The sequence below is a fragment of the Rhincodon typus genome, chromosome 19 (genome assembly GCF_021869965.1).
Source record: "Rhincodon typus isolate 14 chromosome 19, sRhiTyp1.1, whole genome shotgun sequence".
In the NCBI taxonomy this organism is placed as follows: domain Eukaryota; kingdom Metazoa; phylum Chordata; class Chondrichthyes; order Orectolobiformes; family Rhincodontidae; genus Rhincodon; species Rhincodon typus.
Window position 1 is genome coordinate 54,085,556 of NC_063350.1, and position 22,977 is coordinate 54,108,532.

The 22,977-nt window shown below is 42.4% G+C and overlaps 1 protein-coding gene across 1 annotated transcript in view; it reads right to left on the reverse strand.

The window, feature by feature from the left end:
• Positions 1-469: 469 nt before the first annotated feature.
• LOC109922835 (bone morphogenetic protein 7-like) overlaps positions 470-22,977 on the reverse strand; it is a 103,535-nt gene continuing 81,027 nt past the window's right edge. Inside the window, exons 3-5 of the mRNA XM_048608190.1 lie at positions 17,277-17,358; positions 15,021-15,131; positions 470-3,664 (exon numbers count right to left, since the gene is read on the reverse strand). Of these exons, the coding sequence (XP_048464147.1) occupies positions 3,515-3,664; positions 15,021-15,131; positions 17,277-17,358 (343 nt within the window). The 3' untranslated portion in view covers positions 470-3,514. The remainder of the gene's footprint in view (positions 3,665-15,020; positions 15,132-17,276; positions 17,359-22,977) is intronic.

Consider the following 22,977-nt stretch of genomic DNA (forward strand, 5'->3'; position numbering starts at 1 on the left):
CCTATGGAGCTGCAAGTAACATCAGGCTGGTGCTTTCATAACCAACCTAGGTGGTGTTACCCCTGAATCTTTGACCAGTAGATACAGTCAGCACTTTGCCTTAAAATACTGGACCATGTGCATGTTGTTGACAACTCATCTACATAAATGCACGTCAATCCTTAAAATAAAATCTATTTTTGGAAGAGAAGTTTGGGTGACTACTCTAAATGAATTAACTAAATTTCCATGGAGAACTGCAGTCTGTGTAATCATAGAATCCCTACAGTGTGGAAACAGGCCTTTCAACCCAAGTCCACACCGGCCCTCAGAGCAACCCACCCAGACGTATCCCCCTATAACCCACCTAATCTACACATCCCTGAACACCATGGGCAATTTAGCATGGCCAATCCACCTAGCCTGCAAATCTTTGGACTGTGGGAGGAAACCGGAACACCTAGAGGAAATCCACGTAGTCATGGGGAGAATGTGCAAACTCCACACAGAGAGTTGCCCGAGGGTGGAATCAAACCCGGGTTCTTGGTGCTTTGAGGCAGCAGTGCTCACCACTGAGCCACCGTGCCACGTATGCAGTGACAAGATACAATTTATGCATAGGCACACTATTCCATTATTTGAGAATCACTCATGGTATTCTGTAAAATTCTCTGTTGCTATTTAGAGATAATGCACAACTATGCCTTTTTTTAATGATGCAGTTCCCAGTCAGTAAATACAAGTTCAAAGGTGTGTTTGTAGTTTGTGGCACCCATACCATTGCAAGGAAATAGCAGGGCTACCTGATCCGTGAGAGATTACTGAACAAGATGAGTCAGAAATGAAAAACAGGACCTTAAAAATGTTACTGAAAATATAGATCTTGAATTAACTTTAAAAAAAACATGAAGATTGGATGATTGCTTTATTCAGAACAGGTTTGTGTAACAGCAACTTGGTAGAGCTATTTCCAGATTCATGATAAAAATGAAAATCTGGAAGCAATCATATCTTAGAAGGTAAATGATTTTTGAAGAGCAGTGTGAACTGGATTTTGTATACATTGTGAAAGTTTGATCTCAAACTCAATCTCATCATAATCTAATTTAAAGGATATATACAGTCTCAATGTTTTCAGGCCTGTAGCCTTAGTGTAAATCCCTAATCAGTAATTGAAGTGGTTTAGATTATTTTGGGGATCCAGGGTAAAGACTGGAATAAGAATACCACAACCTGGCAGTACCTCAGTTTTGAAATACAATTTTGTTTCTAAATCCCTCCATGGCCTCCCCCACCTCCAATGTCTGTAATCTCCTCCAGACCTACAATCCTGTGCTTCTCCAATTCTGGCCTCTTGCTCATCCCTACTTTAATCATAAATCTTGCCATCTCAATCTTCACATGTTTAAGGCTTTAGCTCAGGAATTTATTCCCTGTACCACTCTAGTTCTTTACTTTTATCTCCTACTTCAGGGTGTACCCCAACACCTACCTCTTTGAACAGGATTTTGCTCATCTTCCCTAATATCTCCTGAGTGCCATTTCATTTGATTATACTTCTATGAAGGACCTTGAGATGTTTTATATTATTAAAGGTGCTGTGTAAATGCAAGCTGTCCTTTTGTTATTAGCATTCATAATGAACAGCTTCAGATTGTTGTGGGTAGTCCAAGGTACAGGTTTTGTTTTGTTTTGAATATTGATTGAATAGGATCAATGGCTTGTTACCCATGAACTTACTAGAAGGCGAGAATGTAATACAATGCTAGGTTTCTGAATTGCAATTTATCGGACAGGACAGAGGAATGTAGAGACTTGCTTTACTCCTTGTGTAGTAAATCATAAATATGACCTTTATGCTTGTTTACGATTACATAGAGGATTCAGCACAGAAACAGGTCATTTGGCCCAACTGGTTTGTAGCAACTTTTTATTCTGCATCCTCCTCCCTTATATCTTCTTCTATCAGCATAACTCTTTATTTCTCTCTCCCTCATTTGTTGATCTAGCTTTTCCTTAAATGTGTTTATGCAATTTGCCTCAGCAAGTTCCACGTAAAGATGTTTCTCCTAAATTCTCCTTTTGATTTTATTGATGATTGTCTTATTTTTATGGCTTCGGTTGAGACCACACATGGAAACATTTCCTATATGTCTACCCTATCAAATCCCTGTAAATTTTCAAAGACCTTGAGCCTCTTTCTCTGGAGACATGAATTTGAGGCTTTTCAGCCTTTCTTAGTAAGTATATCCTCCTCTGTTCTAGCATCATCCTTGTGTATCATTTGCATATCTTGTCTAGTACTGCTATATTCTTTTTATAATATGAAGACCAGAGCTGTGCACTATACTCCACAAGGAACTAAGAAACCTCAGGTGACCTGCAAGTGAATGTTTCAGGCTTCACACTTCTATTAATACCTCTTCATTTGCAGTGCTGTTATTTAACCTTAACTAAGGAAACAAAACAATCAACTTTCATATGTGTATTTCCAGTTTTCATAACTGCAGCTGCTGTGTGTCATTTTCAACCTTATGTCCTGGGTGTTATCTACTGTGCCAGGTTACCACCCAAACTGTGAGGTTGATAGTTCCACAGACCTCTGTCCTGGCCACTGACCCTTGCTGCAGAGGCTGACCTAATACTTCAGACCATTCCTGTTAACATGGGGCAAAAATATTAACTGTCTCAGCTATCTGACCACTGCCAACATAACTGAGATCCGCATTATACAGTGAGATTCTTTGAACAAATTCACCAATGACAGTCCTGCTATTTGTCCTTCAACCTCTGCATCACCCTTTCCTGCTGCCAAACCCTTGCCCCCACCTCCAAGATGTGCTAAGATCAAATTTAGAGTCCACCACCTCCCTGTTAATATCAGTTAACTCAACATAAATTCACAATCAAACTAGCCTCCCTCTCAGCCCCTAAATTCAGTACCTACATATTTAATATTCAAGGCAATTGCTGTTTTCTGTATTCCTGGCTTAAGAAAATAATCATTTTTTTCATGGTTAGTAAGAAAATATTTCTTTTTGTGGCAAAGTTTTTTTTGAACCATAATTCCAGAATTTTCCATGGAATCAGTTGTAGAACTGCTGATCTTCCAGTGAAGTTATGGGTCACAATTAACTATTAACCCAGAAATATCCAGTTATATTGATCTTTAGGCATGGTAATTGGGTTTGTTTTCCTGCTTATTAAGTAACAAAGAGGAATAAATCAACTATCAGGAAAAAATCCTCTCTCCACTAAAAATTACAATCTACCACCAAATACTTCTTATAATTCTGAGTTGTTTAATCCTTTAGGAGGCCATTCATACTCAGAAACTTTGTCTTTCTTTAATTAGAGCAAGAATGGCAATGTACAGTCAACCTTAAAAAATAAAAATCATTAAAAATAATTCAATTTACAGTTAAAATTTCCTTTTAAACAACCTCAGATCATTAGAGAAGTTGACATGTCACGAGGGATCCACGATTAGCAGTCTTCTCAACATCCATTAGATGGAGATTCTTTGTGGCTGGGGCTAATGACAGCCACACGCTCTGACCACCATATTCCTGTACTTTTTCAAGATAACGTTTGAGCTGTCGTCAAAGTAAAGAACAGATATGGCATTGAGCTGTGTGGGAGCGCAGCATGGCTTCGGGACATTTTCTGGGTTTATTAAATGAACCTGAATGTAAAATAGAGAGAAGAAAAGATGCTTCAAAGAAAATTAAAGTACACTTAACAATGGGCACAGTCCATGAACATACACAGTCCACACACATATATCTTTAAGCAAGAAGCTCATTGTAGGGTAGCATCTTTCAAGATAGGACAGGAGATCATTCCACATCTAATACAAGTGCTTCCTCTATTAAAACCACTGACTCTAAATGAGATGAAGCCAACTTCTAGCACCTTGCTCAATTAGTGCCTAGGTAAAAAAAACAGTAAAACCTGGAAGAGGCACTTATCGGTCCAACTTATCTTGTATGCCTGAAAACAGAACTCCATTATGCCCAGGATGTTCAGTTTTCAGTTTTACTGGTTTTGTACTTTTTATTCTCCTGAAATAGTGACTGTTTGCACTCTCCCAGTCCTAAATGCTTCCTGAGCCTATTTGTCATCCACTGCCATGTTTGCGTAATCTCCCTACACCAATATCTACCACCAAGATAACATGTGATCTCTCCTTTATTCCTTAAACAGACTCAATCTGTCTCCATCCACTACCAACCTTTTCCACCTGATTGAACATGATTTCATCTTGATTCACTTCTTTGATTCCAATCTTCTATCACTAAATAAGAAATGTTATCTTATGCCCAGACTACCAACTAGATTTTCCAATTGTTAAGAATTCAGCATTATCCAAACCATTAGGTTCCTGGGTGAGGAGCGATGAAGTAGCTTCCCTTCTTTATTCACCTGCACTCTGTTGTTTGCAACAAGTTTAATTTAGAAATGAATCCCTTCCCTTGTGGGTATCTCTCTGCCGAATGAAGTTATGTTTTAAAAAGAGCAAAGTTAAGCAGGCTTTTTTTGAGTTAACAAAGAGTGATTTTATTCATTAGTAAATACAATAAGAATTACGATGCAATACACATACAGGATTGGAAATAAGAGTAGAACCCAAAAACAAAATATCTTTTAAAAGAATGTAATTCAGCTCAATCTTTGCATTGTTCACAAATGGCAGATAGTTAAATGTCCTTGTCATTTCAAGGAAATTTATGGATAACATTGACATTGGCAGTTGAGCAGCTGATTTCAAGATTCTTAGGGTGGAGTCTTATAGGGGTCTGAGTGATGTGAGCCGTAGAGAGATGCATGGCACAGTCAGGCAAAAAGTGCAGTGAGGCTCCTTGCAACTTTGGGAATATCTCACACCAATGTCAGGCTTTTTCATAAGCAGTGTGAAGAGATTCTTGCTCAGCAGCAGCAAGATGTTAATTGACAGGGATGAATACTTGTCAAGTGACTTGTTAATGCCACAACTTGCTTTGTTAATATTTAGACTTCCATCTTATCAACTTGCCAAACAAGTTAGACATTGGGAAAATTTGATAAGGAAACAAGACAAGCACCTGGAGGATGCAGCTCACTGCATGCTCTGAATGACCTCGCAGTGGAAAATGGAGACCAACATCTCAGGGCATGCTTCATGGGCAATAGCCACATGCACTCCATATCCATGGATGTTGGCATCCAACATATGTCAGCTTCTAAGCGCTCCATGAAACATCTCTTACCCACTCATAGGACATTTTGTCACTCAAAACTGCACCTCAGCCTGCACTGGCAACAAGGACACACCCTGAGACATGCAGCCAGCTCATGGTCTGAACCAGGTTTCCTCCGGGTGCTCCAGTTTCCTCCCACAGTCCAGAGATGTGCAGGTTAGGTGGATTGGCCATGCTAAATTGCCCACAGAGTCCAGAGATGTGCAGGCAAGATGGATTACTTATGGGAAATGCAGGGTTACAGGGATAGGGTAGGTCTGGGTGGATGCTCTTCGCAGGGTCAGTGTGGACTTCTTGGGCTGAATGGCCTGTTTCCACATTGTAGGGATTCTGTGATTTAGCGCAGACACAAAGCCAAGTAACTTGTCATTGTGGCCAGTAGGCCTTAGTCAAGTCAACGAGGATAGCCTTGCCTCAGGGTTAATGGCACATTAATTCAAGAATAGCCATTGATATCAGTCCAGGCCTAGCTCAGCGTGGTCAGAGAAGGGTTGCTGTCCTTATCAGGGTGAGGCGCTGATTGATGTGCCACACATGTCTTCAGTCTTTCTCCCCAACTGGGGACTCTTTTCCTCTTCGAATGAGAGAGAGGCAGGCGTTGCAGAAGACAAAGAGGGGTGGCACAGCTATCGCCAATGGTGCAGGTGAGGAAGTGTCCTGAGCGAGCAATTAGACAGCACAGAGAGCGTGCAGGATTAGAGCTATCAGAGATTGGGTGGGTCAGAGTGGTGGAGCATGAGCCTTGATGGGAGGTGGGTACAGTAGCAGAGATGGAGTGAGTATGAGATATCGGAGAGAAGATGGTACCACTTATGCCTCCAGAGTGGAGAAGGACATTGAACTTCTTCCTACAGTGCCATGCATTCTTCCAGGTGTCTGAGGCTGATTTGTCCAAGGTGGCAATCTTGGATAAGGCCAGCATAGTGTAGTTTCATGGCATCTACTGCCTCATCCTGAAAGAAGAAGTTGTCTACCTCTACGCCACTGCATTGAGCAGGACCTCTAAGATCTTGCCCACAAATCAGAACACTGATTTCTGTCTGTCTGCCATGTCTAAGATAAATGTAAGGAGTTGTGCAGGGCAGCTCTGGACTGACAGCATTTGTCCAGGTGTATAACAAGCTTTTAAAGACGGTGCATGTACAAGCGATGTTGGTAAATTCTGGGATATCCAGTGAATGGAGAGTTGTTTGGGAAATGTGTGTGGTAAGATTGGGCAGAAGTCAGGTGTAAGAAATGTCATGGCACAGTGAGGATAATTAATGAGGTGAGTATAGTAAGACACAGCAGGAAAAGTCACTAGGCCTTGTGGCAAGCAACCCCTCCAAACAATTCATCAAAAGCCAGATTTAGATTCTGTCTATGGTATTGTATACTTGTGAAGCTTATGGTGTTCTGATTCCTTGAATCTTTACCTGAATTGTAACATTCAGAATGAGAGAGTCCTTTCATTGTCATGTTTCCTTTTGTCTGGCTTGATAGAATCTAGTATTCAGTGCGAGAGTTTCTTTACTTGCAACATGACGGTGACTAGATATAGTTCTTCAGCTGTGACTTTCGCAGCACTCTAATGCTCGAACCCAGGCTAGTGCACAGAGTTACCATAGCCCACTTGCACATACAAGAACCTTAGTCCCCATAGTACCACACAAGGGAACCTGAGTCCCATTAACACACCACAGTAAGATTGAAACTGGCATTTTAACCTCTGTGCTTGTGAGGAAACTGAACACCTTGAACATTTTTCATTAAATCAGGGGAAGCCAGCATAAATTCATGACACGTAGGCCTGACAAACCTCAATCCTAATACAGGGGATCTAGCCTGTTACCTTTGAATTTCTCTCCAGAGCTGCTGCTTAACCTGCTGAGCATTTCTAGTGCTTCCTGTTCTTATTAACTTTTCAGCATATGCATTAATTCCCTTTTGTATTAACAATGGCAGGTTATTGATTTGGCATTGCAGCCAAGCCTGATTTCAGTCCCAGCTGACCTTATTGTATATGCATGGAGCTGGTCAGATTTTGAACAAGGAATTGTTTTAATGTACAAACTTTCCAACACAACTCACTGCATTAGCAGTAAAAGCTCTACTTAGCCATGGGGCACTAAGGACAACTGTCGCACCCAACATGCAATCACTCACGTCATGTAGTCACTCACCATACCACTGTGCAAGCAGCATAGCCTGTGTGTGTATGCAAAGCTACTCAAATTTTCAGCTACTAATCATCATAACCAAAACCATCCAACAGTGGCAGAACACATATAAAGTGCAACTCATCTTTCTGCCTCCGTGATATGGTCCAGTGAGGCAGGGTTGTGGTTTAGAATTCCCTACAACCTGTCTTATTCATGGTGTGGCAGAATTGAGGTTAAGCTTATAGCTTCAGAAGCTGCAAATTGAACACATTAAGATATAATGTTCCCTCCAGTGGCAATGGTTAGGTGCAGTCAAGAGGTGTCACAATGTGGGAATGCAACCGGTTTTTAACCATAGCGTAAAATAGGTAACATACACTGGTAGTGGTGTAATATACTATCACTTGATTAGTAATTCATAGTCCTAGACTAACACTCTGGGTCACAAGTTCAAATCCCTCCATTAAAAATTATCGAACATAAATTCCATCAATAACTCTGGAATGTAAAGCTAGTTTCAGTAATGGTGAAGATGAAATTATCATTGACTGTTGTAAAACCTCACCTGGTTTATAAAATGGGCAACATTGAGTTGGATGTCTGTTTCTTTTCCTTCGAGGTCAGTAGAAACTAAATTCAGATTGGGTGTAAAATGGACTGCCAATATGCTACTACCTGGTTTGCATCATTGCCAAAAGATCTAATTCACCTGTTTCCATGTCAAATAAATTTCAATGTTGTAAATTCAGCCTATTTTGTCTTTAGACCCAGCCAATCCTTGTTAGCATTGATCATCCACACAAATGATATCCTAATCAATGTTCCCTGCAATATTACAGCTGCATCACAACCCAGATGTTCTGGTCTAGGATATGCACATTTTTATCTGACTGCACAGATTTGGCTTGCAGAAAATTAAATGATTCTGTGCATTCAAAGAAATCAGCTGTGTCATACAAAAAATATCTGCTGGTATTTTGATCCTAGTCTTAGTTGCCTCCCTGTTCCTATGTGCCTTTTTTTTTCCAACTATACAAGTATCCTATTTCTAAATAGTGAAATGTTCTCTCAGTTCTCTGATAACCAATTCTGATAGTGTATTCCATAGCCTTGCATTTTAGGACCTGAAGGTAAAAGGACAATATCTGATGTCAACCTCTTTTTAAAAATGAGGGCATGAATGTGTTATTCTTGACTTATTTGGGTTACTGTTTCAAATTTTCAGGCTGTAATTTTGCATACTTTGTAAGATGTCACCTTACTCACAGAGACATGGAATCATACAGCATGGTGACAGACCCTTTGGTCCAACCAGTCCACGCCAACCATATTCCCAAACTAAACTAGTCCTACCTGCATTTGGCCCATATCTCTCCCAACCTTTTCTATTCATGTACTTATCCAAATGTCTTTTGAACTTAGAATCATACAGTACAAAAGAGGTCCTTCAGTACAAAGTCTGCACCAACAAAACCTACTCTAAATCTACAATAGTCCCACTTCCCAGCTTGTGGCCTATTGCCTTGAATGTTATATTTCAAGTGCTCATCCAAGTTCTTTATAAAGGTAGTGAAGTTTCCTGTGTCAACTACCCTTCCAAGCAGTGCTTTCCAGACCCGCTCTGGGTGAAAACATTTTTCCTCAAATCCCATCTTAACCTCTTGCCTTTCACAATAAAATTATACTCTCTTGACCTTTCAGTTAAAGGGAAAAGCCGAATCCTATCTGCCCTGTCCATGCCACTCAATTTTATAGACCCCAATCAAGTCACAGCTCAACCTTCTCTGCTCCAAAGAAGACAACCCAAACTTATCTAGCCTCTCTTCATAACTAAACTGCTCCATCCCAGCAAGATCCTGTGAATTGCTGTTGTACCCACTCCCATGCAATCACATCCTTATAATGGTACTGTGACCAGAACTGTACAACTTACGCCAATAACCAAAGTTTTGTACAACTCCAACATAAACTCCCAGCTGTTAATATCTGTGTCATGATTGATAAAGGCATGTTCCCATATGCCTTCTTAACTACTATACAAACATTTCTGCTACCTTCAGGGATTTGTGAACAAGCCTCTCAAAATCCTCTGAGCTTTTTAGTGTTCTGCCAGTTTTTGAGTACTCCCTTGTCTTGTTACATAACCTCACACTTACCTGGGTTAATCTCTGTCTGCCACTGATCTGCCGATCTGACCAATCTGTCTGTTTCCTTCTGTAATCTAAGATCTTCTTCCTCACTGTCAACCCTTCAGTCAATCTCCGTGTCATCCGCAAACATACTTATCCACCTTGCCCTCCTCCCAACCTGACATTTTCTTCTACATTATTCATATAGATCACGAACAATGAGGATTCCAGCATTGATTCCTGTGGCAAGCTACCACTACCCCTTGTCTCCTGTCACTAAGCCGATTTTGGATCCAACTTGCAAGTTACCTTGGATCCTCTGTGCTTCTGCCTTCTTTATCATCTGTCTGGGATCCTGTCAAACACTTTTCTAAAATCCGTATAAACTATATCAACTGCCCTACTCCCATTTGCACATCTGGTTGCCTCCTTGTAAAATTCAACCAGATTTGCTAGACATGATCTTCCCCTGAAACGCCATGCTGATTATTCCTGATCAAATAGTGTCTATCCCTGTGGAGATTAATTTTCTCCGATAGTTTCCCTAAAACTGATGTGTGAGACTCTGCAAGTCCCTGGTTTATCACCACCACCATTCTTGAAAAGTGGAACCACATTAGCTGTCCTCCAATCTTCTGGCACCACATCTGGTGGCTAGAGAGGAAGTAAAAATTTAGGTCAGAGCTTCTGTAATTTCCTCTCTTGTCTTCCATAGCACCCTTGGATACAACTCGTCTAGACCCGAGAATTTGTCCACTTTTAAGTCTGCCAAAACCTCCTCACTTCCTACGTCAAACTGCTCCATAACCTCCCACTCCTCTTTGCAAATTCTGTACCTACATCCTGTTTCTCCAAAGTGATGACAGAAATTAAGTACTCATTTAATACTCTACAAATGTCCTCCAGCTCTGCATACAGATTGCCTCCTTGGTCCCTAATGTTTCCATGGGTATCTTCTTCCCCTTGATATACTTGTAGACCATCTTCGGATTCTCCCTGATCTTACCTGCTAGAGTTTTTTACATGCCCTCTCTTTGCTATCCTAATTAGAACATAGAACATAAAACAGTACAGCACAGTACAGGTCCTTTGGCCCACGATGTTGTGCTGACCTATTATCCTACTCCAAGATCAAACTACCCTGCATACCCTACATTTTACTATCATCCACGTGCCTATCCAAATGTCCCTAATGTATCTGCCTCCACTGCCACCGCCGGCAGCGCATTCCATGCACCCACCACTCTCTGTGTAAAGAACCTACCTCTGACATCTCCCCTATAATTACTTTCTTAGGTTTGTCCCTGCACTTTCAATACTCCACTAGGGCCTCTGTTGATTTGCTGTCTTTGTACTCGTTAAAACCTCTTTTTCCTCATCTAGTCCTGAATACTGGGGGCTTGTACCTCCTACATTTCACCTTAAATGGAACATGTTGGCCCTGTATTCATGCCAGTTTGATTTTGAATTTTCCCCGCCCTCTTCCATCCCCATTGTTCTAATGTATATTTATCGAGAGAACCTGTTCCCAGAGTACTTTGGTCAGATCCTACTTTATTTCAATAATCCATAGAATCCCTACAATATGGAAACAAGCCATTCGGCCCAACAAGTCCACACCGACCCTCTGAAGAGCGTCCCATCCAGACCCATCCCGTCCCTGCAACCCTGCACCTCCCATGGCTAATCCACCTAGCCTACACATCCCTGGACATTACGGACAATATAGCATGACCAATCCACCTAAACTGCACATCTTTGGACTGTGGGAGTAAACCAGAGCACTCAGAGGAAACGTACACAGACACAGGGAGAATGGGCAAAATCCACACAGACAGTGGCCTAAGGCTGGAATTGAACCCAGGTCCCTGGTCCTGTGAGGTAGCAGTGCTAACCATTGAGCCACCATGCTGCCCAAATTGGCCATCCCCCAATCCAAAACCCCTTTTTTGCAGACCATCTTTTTCCTCTTCTGTATCAAACTTAAATCATACAGTGTTATGGTCACTATCATTAAAATGCTCTCCCACTAACCTGCCACCTCAACACCTGTCCAGCTTCATTCCCCAGAATTTGGTCCAGCACTGTAGCATCCCTTGTTGGCCATTCTACATGCTGACATAAAAAATTCTCCTGAATACAATTCAAGACATCTGTCCCCTCTAAATTCTCTACACTATGACTATCTCAATGTTGGAGAAGTTAATCCCTTAATATAAATACCTTATTTTTGCAGTAACACACCTCAGTGAATTGTCCAATTATTTGCTTATTTTTTATTCACTTGTGGGGCATGGGTGTTGCTGTCTGGCCCACATTTATTGCGTGTCTTTAGTGCCCTTGAGAAGGTGGTGATGAGCTGCCTTCTTAAACCACTGCTATCCATGCGCTGTAGGTAGACCCACAAGCCCTTAGGGAGGGAATTCCAGCATTTTGACCCAGCAACATTGAAGGAATGGTGATATTTTCCCAAGTCAGGATGGTGAGTGTCTTGGAGGGGAACTTGCAGGTGGTCATATTTCCATGTATCTGCTCACCTTGTCCTTCTGTATGGAAGTGGTCGTGGGTTTGAAAGGTGCTGTCTAAAGATCTTTGACGAATTCCTGCAGTGCATCTTCTATGTAGTACATAGTGTTGCTACTGAGAATCGGTGGTGATCGGAGCAGATGTTTGTGGTTGTGGTGGCAGTCAAGCAGGCTACTTTGTCCTGGATAGGGTCAAGCTTCTTGAGTGATTTTGGAGCTGCACGCATCCATGCAAGTGGGAAATATTCAATCACACTCCTAACTTATGCCATGTAGATGGTGGACAGGCTTTGGGGAGCAGAAGGTAAATTACTCGCTGCATTATTCATAGTCTCTGACATGTATTTGTAGCCAATGTGTTTATATGGAAGTCCAGTTGAGTCTCTGATAAATGTTAATTCCCAGGATGTTGATAATTGTGGATCAGTGACGGTAATGCCATTGAATGTCAAGGGGCAGTGGTTAGGTTGTCTCCTATTGGAGATGGTGATTGCCTAGAATTTGTGTGATGCGTATGTTACTTGCTACTTGTCAGCCTGAGCCTGGATATTGTCTAGATCTTATTGCATTTGAACATGAATGCTTCAGTACCTGAGGAGTCACAAATAGTGCTGAACATCATACAGTTCATGAGTGACCATCCCCATTTCTGACAGTATGATGGCAGGAAGGTTATTGATGAAGTAGATGAGGATGGTTGGGCCCAGGACACAACCTTGTGGAACTGGTAGAGAGATGCCCTGGAGCTGAGATGATTGACCTCCAACAACTACAAGCATTTTCCTATGTGCCAGGTATGATTCTAACCAGCAGAGAGTTTGCCCCCGACACCCATTGATTCCAGTTTTGCTTGGGCTCCTTGATGCCACACTTGTTCAAATGCAGCCATGATATCAAGGGCTGTCACTCCCACTTCACCTGTTGTATTCAGCTCTTTTGTCGATGTATGAACCAAGTCTGTGATGAGGTCAGGAGCTGAGTGGCCCTGATGGAACCCAAAACTGGGCATCACTGAGCACGTGTTGCTTGATTGCACTATTGATGAAACGTCTGTCACTTTACTGATGTTTGAGAGTAGTCTGATAGGGCGGTAATCGGCCAAGTTGGATTTGTCCTGCTTTTTGTGTACAGGATATACTTGGCCAATTTTCCACATTGTTGGGTAGATATCAGTGTTGTAACTGTACTGGAAGAGCTTGGCCAGGATACGGCAAGTTCTGGAGCACAGGTCATCAGTAATAGTGCGAGAATGTTGTCAGGGCCCGTAGCCTTTGTAGTATCCAGTGCCTTTAACCGTTTCTTGATATCATATGGAGTGAATTGAATTGGCTGAAGACTGGGATCTGTGATGCTGAGAGGACCACTAGAGGATGCCAAGATGCCCTCTATTGCCCACTGACTCCCACTCCCAGTGGTGTGACTGCTCCCTTTTAACTCCTAAGCTTTTGAAGACCCTGATGATACATCATCCCTACTCACTGCAGTAACTGACTCCTTAATTAATAATGTGACACCACCTCCTCTTTTCCACCCTCCTGTGCCCTGCCTGAAGATCCTGTAACCCAGAATGTAGCCTCAAATACATGTCTGAAATGGCAGCTACATCACAATTCCATACATCAATCCACGCCTTAACTCATCTGTTTTCCCTATATTACTCCTAGCATTAAAGTTCAAGTTATCCAACTTGCCTTACTCCCTTGAAATTCAACATGGCTGACCTCCCTCTTCCTTGGTTCCATTTACTAAAGTTTGCTGTGTCCCTATTGGACAAACACGGCATCCCCTGCCCCTGCCAAAAGAGTCTAACCTCTTCCCAGCAGCACTAGTAAACCCACCCACAAGGATGTTGGTCTCATTCTGACTCAGACACACACTGTTCCATTTGTAGAGGTATCACCTTCACCAGGAAAGGTCCCAGTCTTCCAGGAATTTAAAAGCCTTCCTCTGTACCAAACAGCCATATTCAGATGCCCTATTTTCCTACTTCTGTACTCAATAGCACGTGGCATTGGGTGTTATCTGTAGATTGCACCCATTGAGGTCCTGCTCTTTAGTCTACTCCCTAAATTTTTGAAGCAAGACCTCAACCCTCATTTTACCTATGTTGTCAGTACCAGCATGTACCATGATCTATGTCTTGTCACCCCCTTTCTTCAGGATGTTCTGTAGCTGCTCAGTAACATCCCTAAACCTGGCACCGGGGGATAACACACCATCCTGTCTCTGTCTGCAGTTCCTTGAGGAGCCAGTGCCCTCATCAGTTTCCAAAATGGAAAATTGATTTGTGAGGAGGACCCCACGGTCTTCTGCACTACCCACCAGATTCTCTGACTCCTATTCCCTGCTTTCCTCCAGTCCCTTGAGCTCCTGTGTGACCACATCGCTAAACATGCTATCCAGTAAGTTTCAGCGTCGCAGATGTGTCATAGTATCTCTAGTCACAGCTTGAGTCCCGAAATACAATGCATAAGTTTCTACAATTGGGAATAATTTATGCACACGTAGTCATCTAGGATGCTAGTAGAGTCCATGACCTCACACATATGACAGATCACACATTCCACTCAGTTGACCTCACCGGCCATAACTTAAACTGATAGTTTTACATGCTAACTTTTTGAATTATTTAAGCATACTTTTTTTAAACCCTAACTTTAGTCTCCTTCTCTTATTCCCCCTGACTTTACTTATCCCTGATGCTTCTTGGTTAATCTCATAATAATTTCCCATTTCTTGGTCCTTGGTCCAATCTTGCCGCCACTGATCAGTGAAAGTAGTTAAGAAAGCAAAACAGCGGAAGCAAAGAAAAACCTGCTTTTCTCCCCCCACAACTGCCACACTCTACTCTCTGCTGGCTGCACTGAGGCCTTTTTTTTCCACACTCTGCCTCAGCTGTTTCAGGGAGTGGTTTAAACCAGAGTAACTGTTGGTCCCAGTTAACTGTCCAAGCTACTGCAGCTGCACCCATTATTTGTTTCTTTGTTGATTACATCCAGTACTTACCAGAGTTTGAACAATTGCATGATTCGTAGCATTCATGTATGAGTTCAGTGGGAATGAGCATTCTCCCTCACAATAGTATGCAGCATATCCCTCAGGAGCTATGATCCAGTCCTTCAAGAAGGAGATGAAGAGGACATACTATCAGAACAGAGCCTCTATGTATTGCTATCACTGAATAATTTTGGGTTTTACTCAGCGTTTTCTAAATCCTGCATACTAAGTACACTTCACTTTAAAATATCAGTTTCAGGGTGAGGCTGAAAAAGAGACTACTTATAACATTCACTCAAAAAAGAAGCGGAATTATGTTAGACCGGAATTCAGATCTAACTTTTGTACTGTAATTATGACAGCTTCTACAGCAATTTTTAATGGTATAGAACTTGTTCAGGTGTCTTGAGTGATCAATTTTTTGGTGCATCTCAATTGATATTGTGAAGGTTTACTGGGGAATGGAACTGTAATAGACAACCTCAAGGACTTGTCAGTCAGATGCAAAGTGGAACTTCTCTTATTTAGTTCCAAATTTATGCCTTAACCTAATTCTGACAATCACTCTATTGCAGCAATGTGAAAATTGTTGGTTTGGCACAACAGCCAGTCATACTGGGCTCTCTATCAGCAACACAGCCAGTTATCACTTTAGCCCATGCACCTTGCCCATTAGGAACCGAACTGAGACTCAGAACCACATGAGATGCTCACTGGTAGCAGATTGAAGAGATGTTCATCTCATTAACCCGAACCAGATTTGAAATCAGGCCTCAGAAATGAAAATTTAAAATTTTCTTCCCTCTCTGTGCCAGCAGTTAATCATTTATTCAAATGGATTATAGTCGGTAATAAAATAACATGCCGATCAGAAAATCTAGGCTCTAGTTTCTAATCTGGTCCCACAAATTTTACATAGCAGCATATTTTATAGTTAGAAAGTGGTTATAAACAAACTAAGATTGCAGAATTTTAAATAAAGCATAAACTATTAGTTTGCTTTATAAAGTAGAGGAAAGAACAACTGTATGTGGTGTTAGCTATGAAAGAAGTGACCTTCCCTCTCCCAATATATAATGAAGGACAATCCTACCAGTCTCCGTCATCGATTCTGTATACTGGTTAAGGACATTGCACCTATATTGCTGACATATAACATGTTAAATTAATGAGGATTCCACCAGTCCTATGTCGTCATTTTATTATTGATATACTGGGAACACTTAAGGTCTCTACAACATTTAGTTTCAAATATTTAGGCATTGATTCTGCAGGACATTTATTTTGCATATTTTAAAAATTTTTTGTATATTTTTTTCATTCAAACACATTACCAGGGGAAATTATTAGAAAAATATTGAGTAAATTCACCCCAAATGCCGTTGTATCTATTTTTAAATGTAATTTCTAATAGGAGAACAGCACCTCAGATTTCTCTCAGAGTTGTACTAGAGTGTCATAGCCTGCTGAAGTCCTGAAGTGGCACTTGAAATTCAACCTACAGACTCATTAAAAGTGTTACCAATGAAGCTAAGCTGACTACTGATGTTGAATATTACAATGTAGCTGCAAAAGTCTGAATGGGATTTTAAATCCTAACTTAGTTAATGTCTCACATTGAAGTTAATCTGCATGTTTGCACAATAAAGCCCATCACAACCAGGCATGAGAGGAATGTTAATTAAGGAATGTTAACTAATCTCAGTGAGAATTTATAATTTATAATGAATATCTGAAAGTGGATGGAAATTTCTCAAGGGGGCAGTTGGCTAGCCCCAAATGAAAGGTGCTTTAACTCTCTAATAAAGAGATAACAATGTGTAGAGCTGGATGAACACAGCAGGCCAAGCAGCATCAGAGGAGCAGGAAGGCTGACGTTTTGGGCCTAGACCCTTCTTCCCCAGTGGACTACAGTCCACATTCAGGCCTTCCCAATTTGGCCCCAACCGTGACAATGTCTATATAGGAAGAAGGGCCTAGGCCCGAAACGTCAGCCTTCCTGCTCCTCTGATGCTGCTTGGCCTGCTGTGTTCATCCAGCTCTACACCTTGTTATCTCAGATTCTCCAGCATCCTCAGTTCCTACTATCTCTTTAACTCTCCAATATGCAGGTTGTGGAAGAGTTTGTTCTTTATAAGACTTGTTCTGGCTAAAAGATGACTGTGAAACAATAATAAATGAAAAGAAAGAAAATACACAAATTGGAAACTTTCTTCTGAAATGATTTTGGACGGAAACACAAAAATGTTTATATTTCGGAGTTACCTGCCATCCTAGGTCACGAAAGCTGACATACAGCTCATGCTTCATGCAGGCCTGCCGTTGGTCACTGCTACCGTTCTCTATTAATAAGAAAAGATAGAGGCCATTAACAATTAGGTATCAGGATGAGCTCTACTTCAACTATGTAGGAGCAAATTACTGCAGATGCTGGAATCTGTGCTGAAAATAAATGCTGGAGATCACAGCGGATCAGACAGTATGCAATGGAGAGTCAGCAAGCTAACGTTTCGAGTCTAGATGACTCTTCGTCAGAGCTGGTGAAGTGTGGAGGAGACAGCATTTATGCTATAGTTTGGGGGGTGGGTACTGGTGGAGAAAAGATGTGGATAGTTCAGATTAAGTGACCAGAATGTGAGAATGGCAGAACAATGGTGTGTCCAACTGCCAGAATGGAAAGGACTGACAGTCCCACTGGAAGGGGTTGGGGGGCGGGGTGTGGTGGTGTGGTGTGGGGGCGAGGGGTGAGAAACATGATAACAAAGAACAAAGAAAATTACAGTACAGGAACAGGCCCTTCGGCCCTCCAAGCCTGCTCCAACATGCTGCCCGTCACAACTAAAATCCCCTACCCTTCTGGTGACTGTATCCCTCTATTCCCATCCTATTCATATATTTGTCAAGACACCCTTTAAAAGTCACTATAGTATCTGCTTCCACTACCTCCCCCGGCAGCGAGTTCCAGGCACCCACCACCCTCTGTGTAAAAAACTTGCCTCGTACATCACCTTTAAACCTTGCCCCTCGCACCTTAAACTGACTGTTCCACCCTGGGAAAAAGAAACATAATTAAACATAAAAGAAACATATAACATAATGTAAAAAGCTAAAGGAAAGGGAAGAAATAAGAGTTAGCTCATAATTTGAAGGTGTTGAACTCAATATTAAGTGCAGAAGGCAATAAAGAACTTAGTCTGAACATAAGATGTTGTTCCTCCAGTTTGCGCTGTGATTCACTAGAACATTGCAGCATGCCAAGGACAGACATGTGGGCATGCGAGCAGGATGCTGTGTTAAGATGACTGACTGCGGGAAGATCGGACTCATGCTTGTGCACAGATCAGAGGTGTTCCACAAAGCAGTCACCCAGTCTGCGTTTGGTTTCTCCAATAGGCCATATTGGGTGCAGCAAATACAGCAAACAAGATTGGAGGAGGTACAGGTGAAATGGTGAGCAGGGAGGAGGTTAAGGGGCAGGTGTTGCACCTTTTGCGGTTACATAAGAAGGTGTCTTGGGATGGGGGACTGGTGTTGATGGTTGTGGAGTGGACTAGGATGTCCCGGAGGGAGTGATCCCTGCAAAATGCAGACAGAGGAAGTGATAGAAGATGTATTTGATGGTGGCGTTCTGCTAGAGTTGTCTGAAATGGCGGAGAATGATCCTCTGAATGCGGAGGCTGGTAGGATGAAAAGTGAGGACAAGGGCTACCTGATCATGCTGTTATGAGTGATGGAAAGGGGCAAGGGCAGAAGCACGGGTGATAGTTTGGATGCAGTTGAGGGTCCTGTCAACCACAGTGGACGGGAAACCACAGTTATAGAAGAAACAAGCCATGTCAGCAGCGCTGTTTTGGAAGGTGGCATCATCCGAACAGATGTGATGTAGGTGAAGGAGCTGGGAGAATGGGGTGGAGGACGTGGGGTGTGACGCGCTGTAGTGGAGGTAGCTATGGGAGTCAGTGGCTTTGTAGTGGAAGACAGTGGACAGTTTATTCACTGAAATGGAGACAGTGAGGTTAAGCAAAGGAAGGGAAGTGTCGAAAATGGACGATGTGAAAGTTATAGAGGGGTGGAAATTGAAGGCAAAATGAACAAATTTTTCAAGGTCCTGGCAGGAGCATGCAGTGGCACCGAAGCAGTCATCGATGTACAGATAAAAGAGTTGTGGGAGGGGGCCAGTGTGAGACTGGAACAAGGATCATTCTGCATGACCCATAAAGAGGCAGGCATAGCTGGGACTCATTTGAATGCCCATAGCCACCCCTTTGACTTAGCAGAAGTGAGATAAATTAAGGGAGAAATTGTTTAGTGAGAGAATAAGCTCAGCCTGGCGGAGGAGAATGGTGATGGATGGGGATTGTCCAGGCCTCTGATCGCGGAAGAAGCTGAGAGCTCTCAGACCATCCTGATGGGGAATGGAAGTATAGAGGGATTGGACATCCATAGTGAACAGGAGGCAGGGAACTGGAAATTATCAATACAGTGGAGGGCATCAGAGGAATCGCGGATATAGGTGGGCAGGTCTGGACAAGTGGAGAGAGGATGAAGTCAAGGTAGGAGGAAAGGAGCTCAGTGGGGCAGGACTAGGTTGATACAATGGGCCTACCGGGGCAGTGTGGTTTGTGGATTTTGGGAAGGTGGTAGAAGCAGGCTGTCCAGGGTTTGGAGACTACCAGGTTGGAAGCAGTGGGGGGAAGATCTCTGGAGGTATTGAAGTCAGTGACAGTCCTGACAACAATGGCTTGATGTTCGGATGAGGGGTCATGGACCAGTGGGCGGTAGGAAGAAATGTCTGAGAGCTGGTGTTAAGCCTCCCCAAGGTAAAGATCAGTGTGTCAGTCTACAACAGCACCACCTTTGTTGGCCGGTTTGATAACAAAGATAGAGTTAGACCTAAGAGAGTAAAGTGTGGCAATTTCAGAAGGGGATAGGTTAGAGTGGGTGAGAGGAGCAGAGAAATTGAGATGGCTGATGTCACGGCAGTTTTCAATGAAGAGATCGAGGGCAGGTAGAGGCTAGGGGAAGGGGTCCAAGTGGATGGTGAATACTGGAGGTGGGTGAAGGGATCAGTGGAATGGGTGGGAGGATTTCCTGCCTGAAGAAGTGAGCTTGGGGACAGAGGCAGCAGAAAACCTGTTCAACATCATGGCAAGCCCGAAATTCATTAAGGTAGGGGCGTAAGGGTATGAAGCTGAGTCCTTTTCCGAGGACAGTCTGTTCAGCCTCAGAGGGAAAGGTCAGGAGGTATGGTGAAAGCACAGAAAGGGCTGGGGTTGGGGTTGGGGTTGGGGTTGCGGGGAGTGGCCTCAGATGGACAGAAAATGATGGCATCTGAGGGCTGGAAAGGGATGGATGCTAAGGGACAGTCTGTAGGACGGATGTTGGAGTCCATAACCTGCTGGAGGTTGTGTGTTATGATATCTGTAAGAAAGAGAAAAGGTGTTTTGTTGAGGTGACGAATGAGGCAAAGGATGAAGTGAAACTGGGGACTGGTGCAGCTTTGAAATATGGTGAGTCGACGTTGCTGCAGAGTGGAGCCTTGATCGTGTAGCCCAAACTGGAGGAACAACATATCTTCAGACGAGGCACTTTACAGCTTTCTGCACTTAATATGGAGTTCGACACCTTCAACTTGTGAACCAACTCCCATTTCTTCCCTTTCCTTTAGCTTGTTACATTCTGTTATCATGTCTTTCCCCAGCCCCCACCCCGCCCACCCCAGTGGGACTGTCTGTCCTCTCAAATCTGGCAAGAGACACACCATTGTTCTGCCATTCTCACATTCTGATCACTTAATCTGAACTATCAACATCTTTTCTCCCCCTACACTCACTATTCCACACCTCCCAACCGTTAAACTATTGCATAAATGCTGTGTCCTCCATACTTCAGCTCTGATGAAGAGTCATCTAGACTCAAAGCATTAGCTTGCTTTCTCTCCATGGATGCTATCTGACCCCCGTGATCTCCAGCATTTGTTGTTTCCTGCCTCAATTATCTCCTCTAAGGTTTTGTGTCAAATAATGGTCAGCTGGAGCTGGATATTCAAAGGTACCCGCAGGTCTCAAATAGAAAAGAGCTAGTTATTTCTTGTCGACCTGGTGAGGTTAGAGGGCAGAGAGAAAAGAAGAAAAAACTTGCATTTCTACTCGGCCTTTTGCAACCTCAGGACATCCTAAGGTGATTTACAGCTGGTAAAGTACTCTGAAGTGTGGTCATTGTTATAATGTAGGAAACATGAGTGCCAATTTGTACATAAGCTTCCACAAACAACTACGTGAAAACAACCAGTTAACCTGTTTAGGTGATGTTGACTGGGGAATTGATGTTGTCCATGACATCAGGAATAACTCTCCTATTCTTTGAAATAGCACCTTAGGATTATTTGTATTGACCTTACAGAGTGGGCAAGGCTTCAGTTTAGATTTCATCTGAGAGGTGACAACCCTGGACGTGCAGTGCTCTCTCAGAACTACAATGGAGTGTCAACCCAGATTTTAATTCCGTTTGAATCCACAATTGCTTGCCTTGTAGGTGGGGGTTTGCCTTGTAGCCATTGAACCATGGCTAACAAGTAACATCCTGACAGGAAATACCTTACTACACCTGGAATAATTAAAGTGAAATTGTATCTATCCAAAGTACCACATGATACTGAATCTCATAAATAGAACTACTGATAGATTAATGTTTCTCAATCTGGTTATTTGGAAAATATCTGTTTTTCATGGTCTCCATCAGTGAACTATCTGAAATCACATCTACAGATTTGATCACTCTCACTCTAAATCTGTACTTTCACTGATCTCCATTAAAATCAGAAGCCATATGACACCAGGTTATAGTCAAACAGGTTTATTTGAAATCACAAGTTTTTGCAGCGTAGCCCCTTTGTCAGGTGAAGTGGACTTCACCTCACAAAGGGGCTACACACTGAAAGGCTGTGATTTCAAATAAACCTGTTGGACTATAACCTGATGTCGTGTGACTTCTGACATTGTCCACCCCAATCCAACGCCGGCACCTCCACTCCATTAAAATTAGTTCATCTAAACCACATGCAGAGTGTAACAGACAATTGGTTAACTTAGACAAAGCCTCAAATAGCAAACCAGTTTTCCATTGGTGCAGCAAAGCATGGAGGTAACAACAGATCATGGCACCCAGCAAATCTTTTAAAAAGCAATGCAAACTACCATTTTTTAGCTGTTGTACTGATCATGCAGTATACCCATCATCATACAACAGCAGAAGAACACAGTGCAACCACTTTTAGTAGATTGATTCCTAGGACGAGACATTTGTCCTATGAAATGCTGAGTAAATTGGGCTTTTGCTGTCTGAGTTTAAAAGAATGAGAGGTAATTTCATTGAAAGATTTAAAGTTCTGATTGGGTTCGACAGGGTAGATATTAGGGGACTGTTTCACTCATTTGGAGAGTCTAAGATACGTCAGGATAAGGGGTTTATTGTTTAAGACAGATAGAAGGAGTAAATTCTTCACTGTAAGGCCATGAACATTTGAAATTCTCTACCACAGCGGGATGTAGATGCTTAGTTGTTGAGTGTCTTCATTCAACAATTCATTGTTATGATAGAGTCTTCAACTTCATCCCACAATATCCAGTTCAAGCTGAACACAGAATTCTGGCAATGTCTATGGAGGAGGTGAAAGACATCACGCAAATGGAAAGCGTTCTATGTTCTATGTTCTATGTTCAAAGCAGCAGGAGTGATGGAATTCCCACTGAAATTTTTAAACAGAGTACAGGAGAACATTGCAACTCTGCACCCTTGTGCAACTCTGCACCCTTGCCCTAAAAGTCTAGAGTGAAGAGGATGCCCTAAATATGAAGGATTACATGATTATGACAAATATTCAAGAAAGGGTTAAAACCCAAATCTGGAAATTGGAGAGGCATTTCCCTCCTCACCATCTCAGGAAGTATTAGAAAAATCGAAGGAT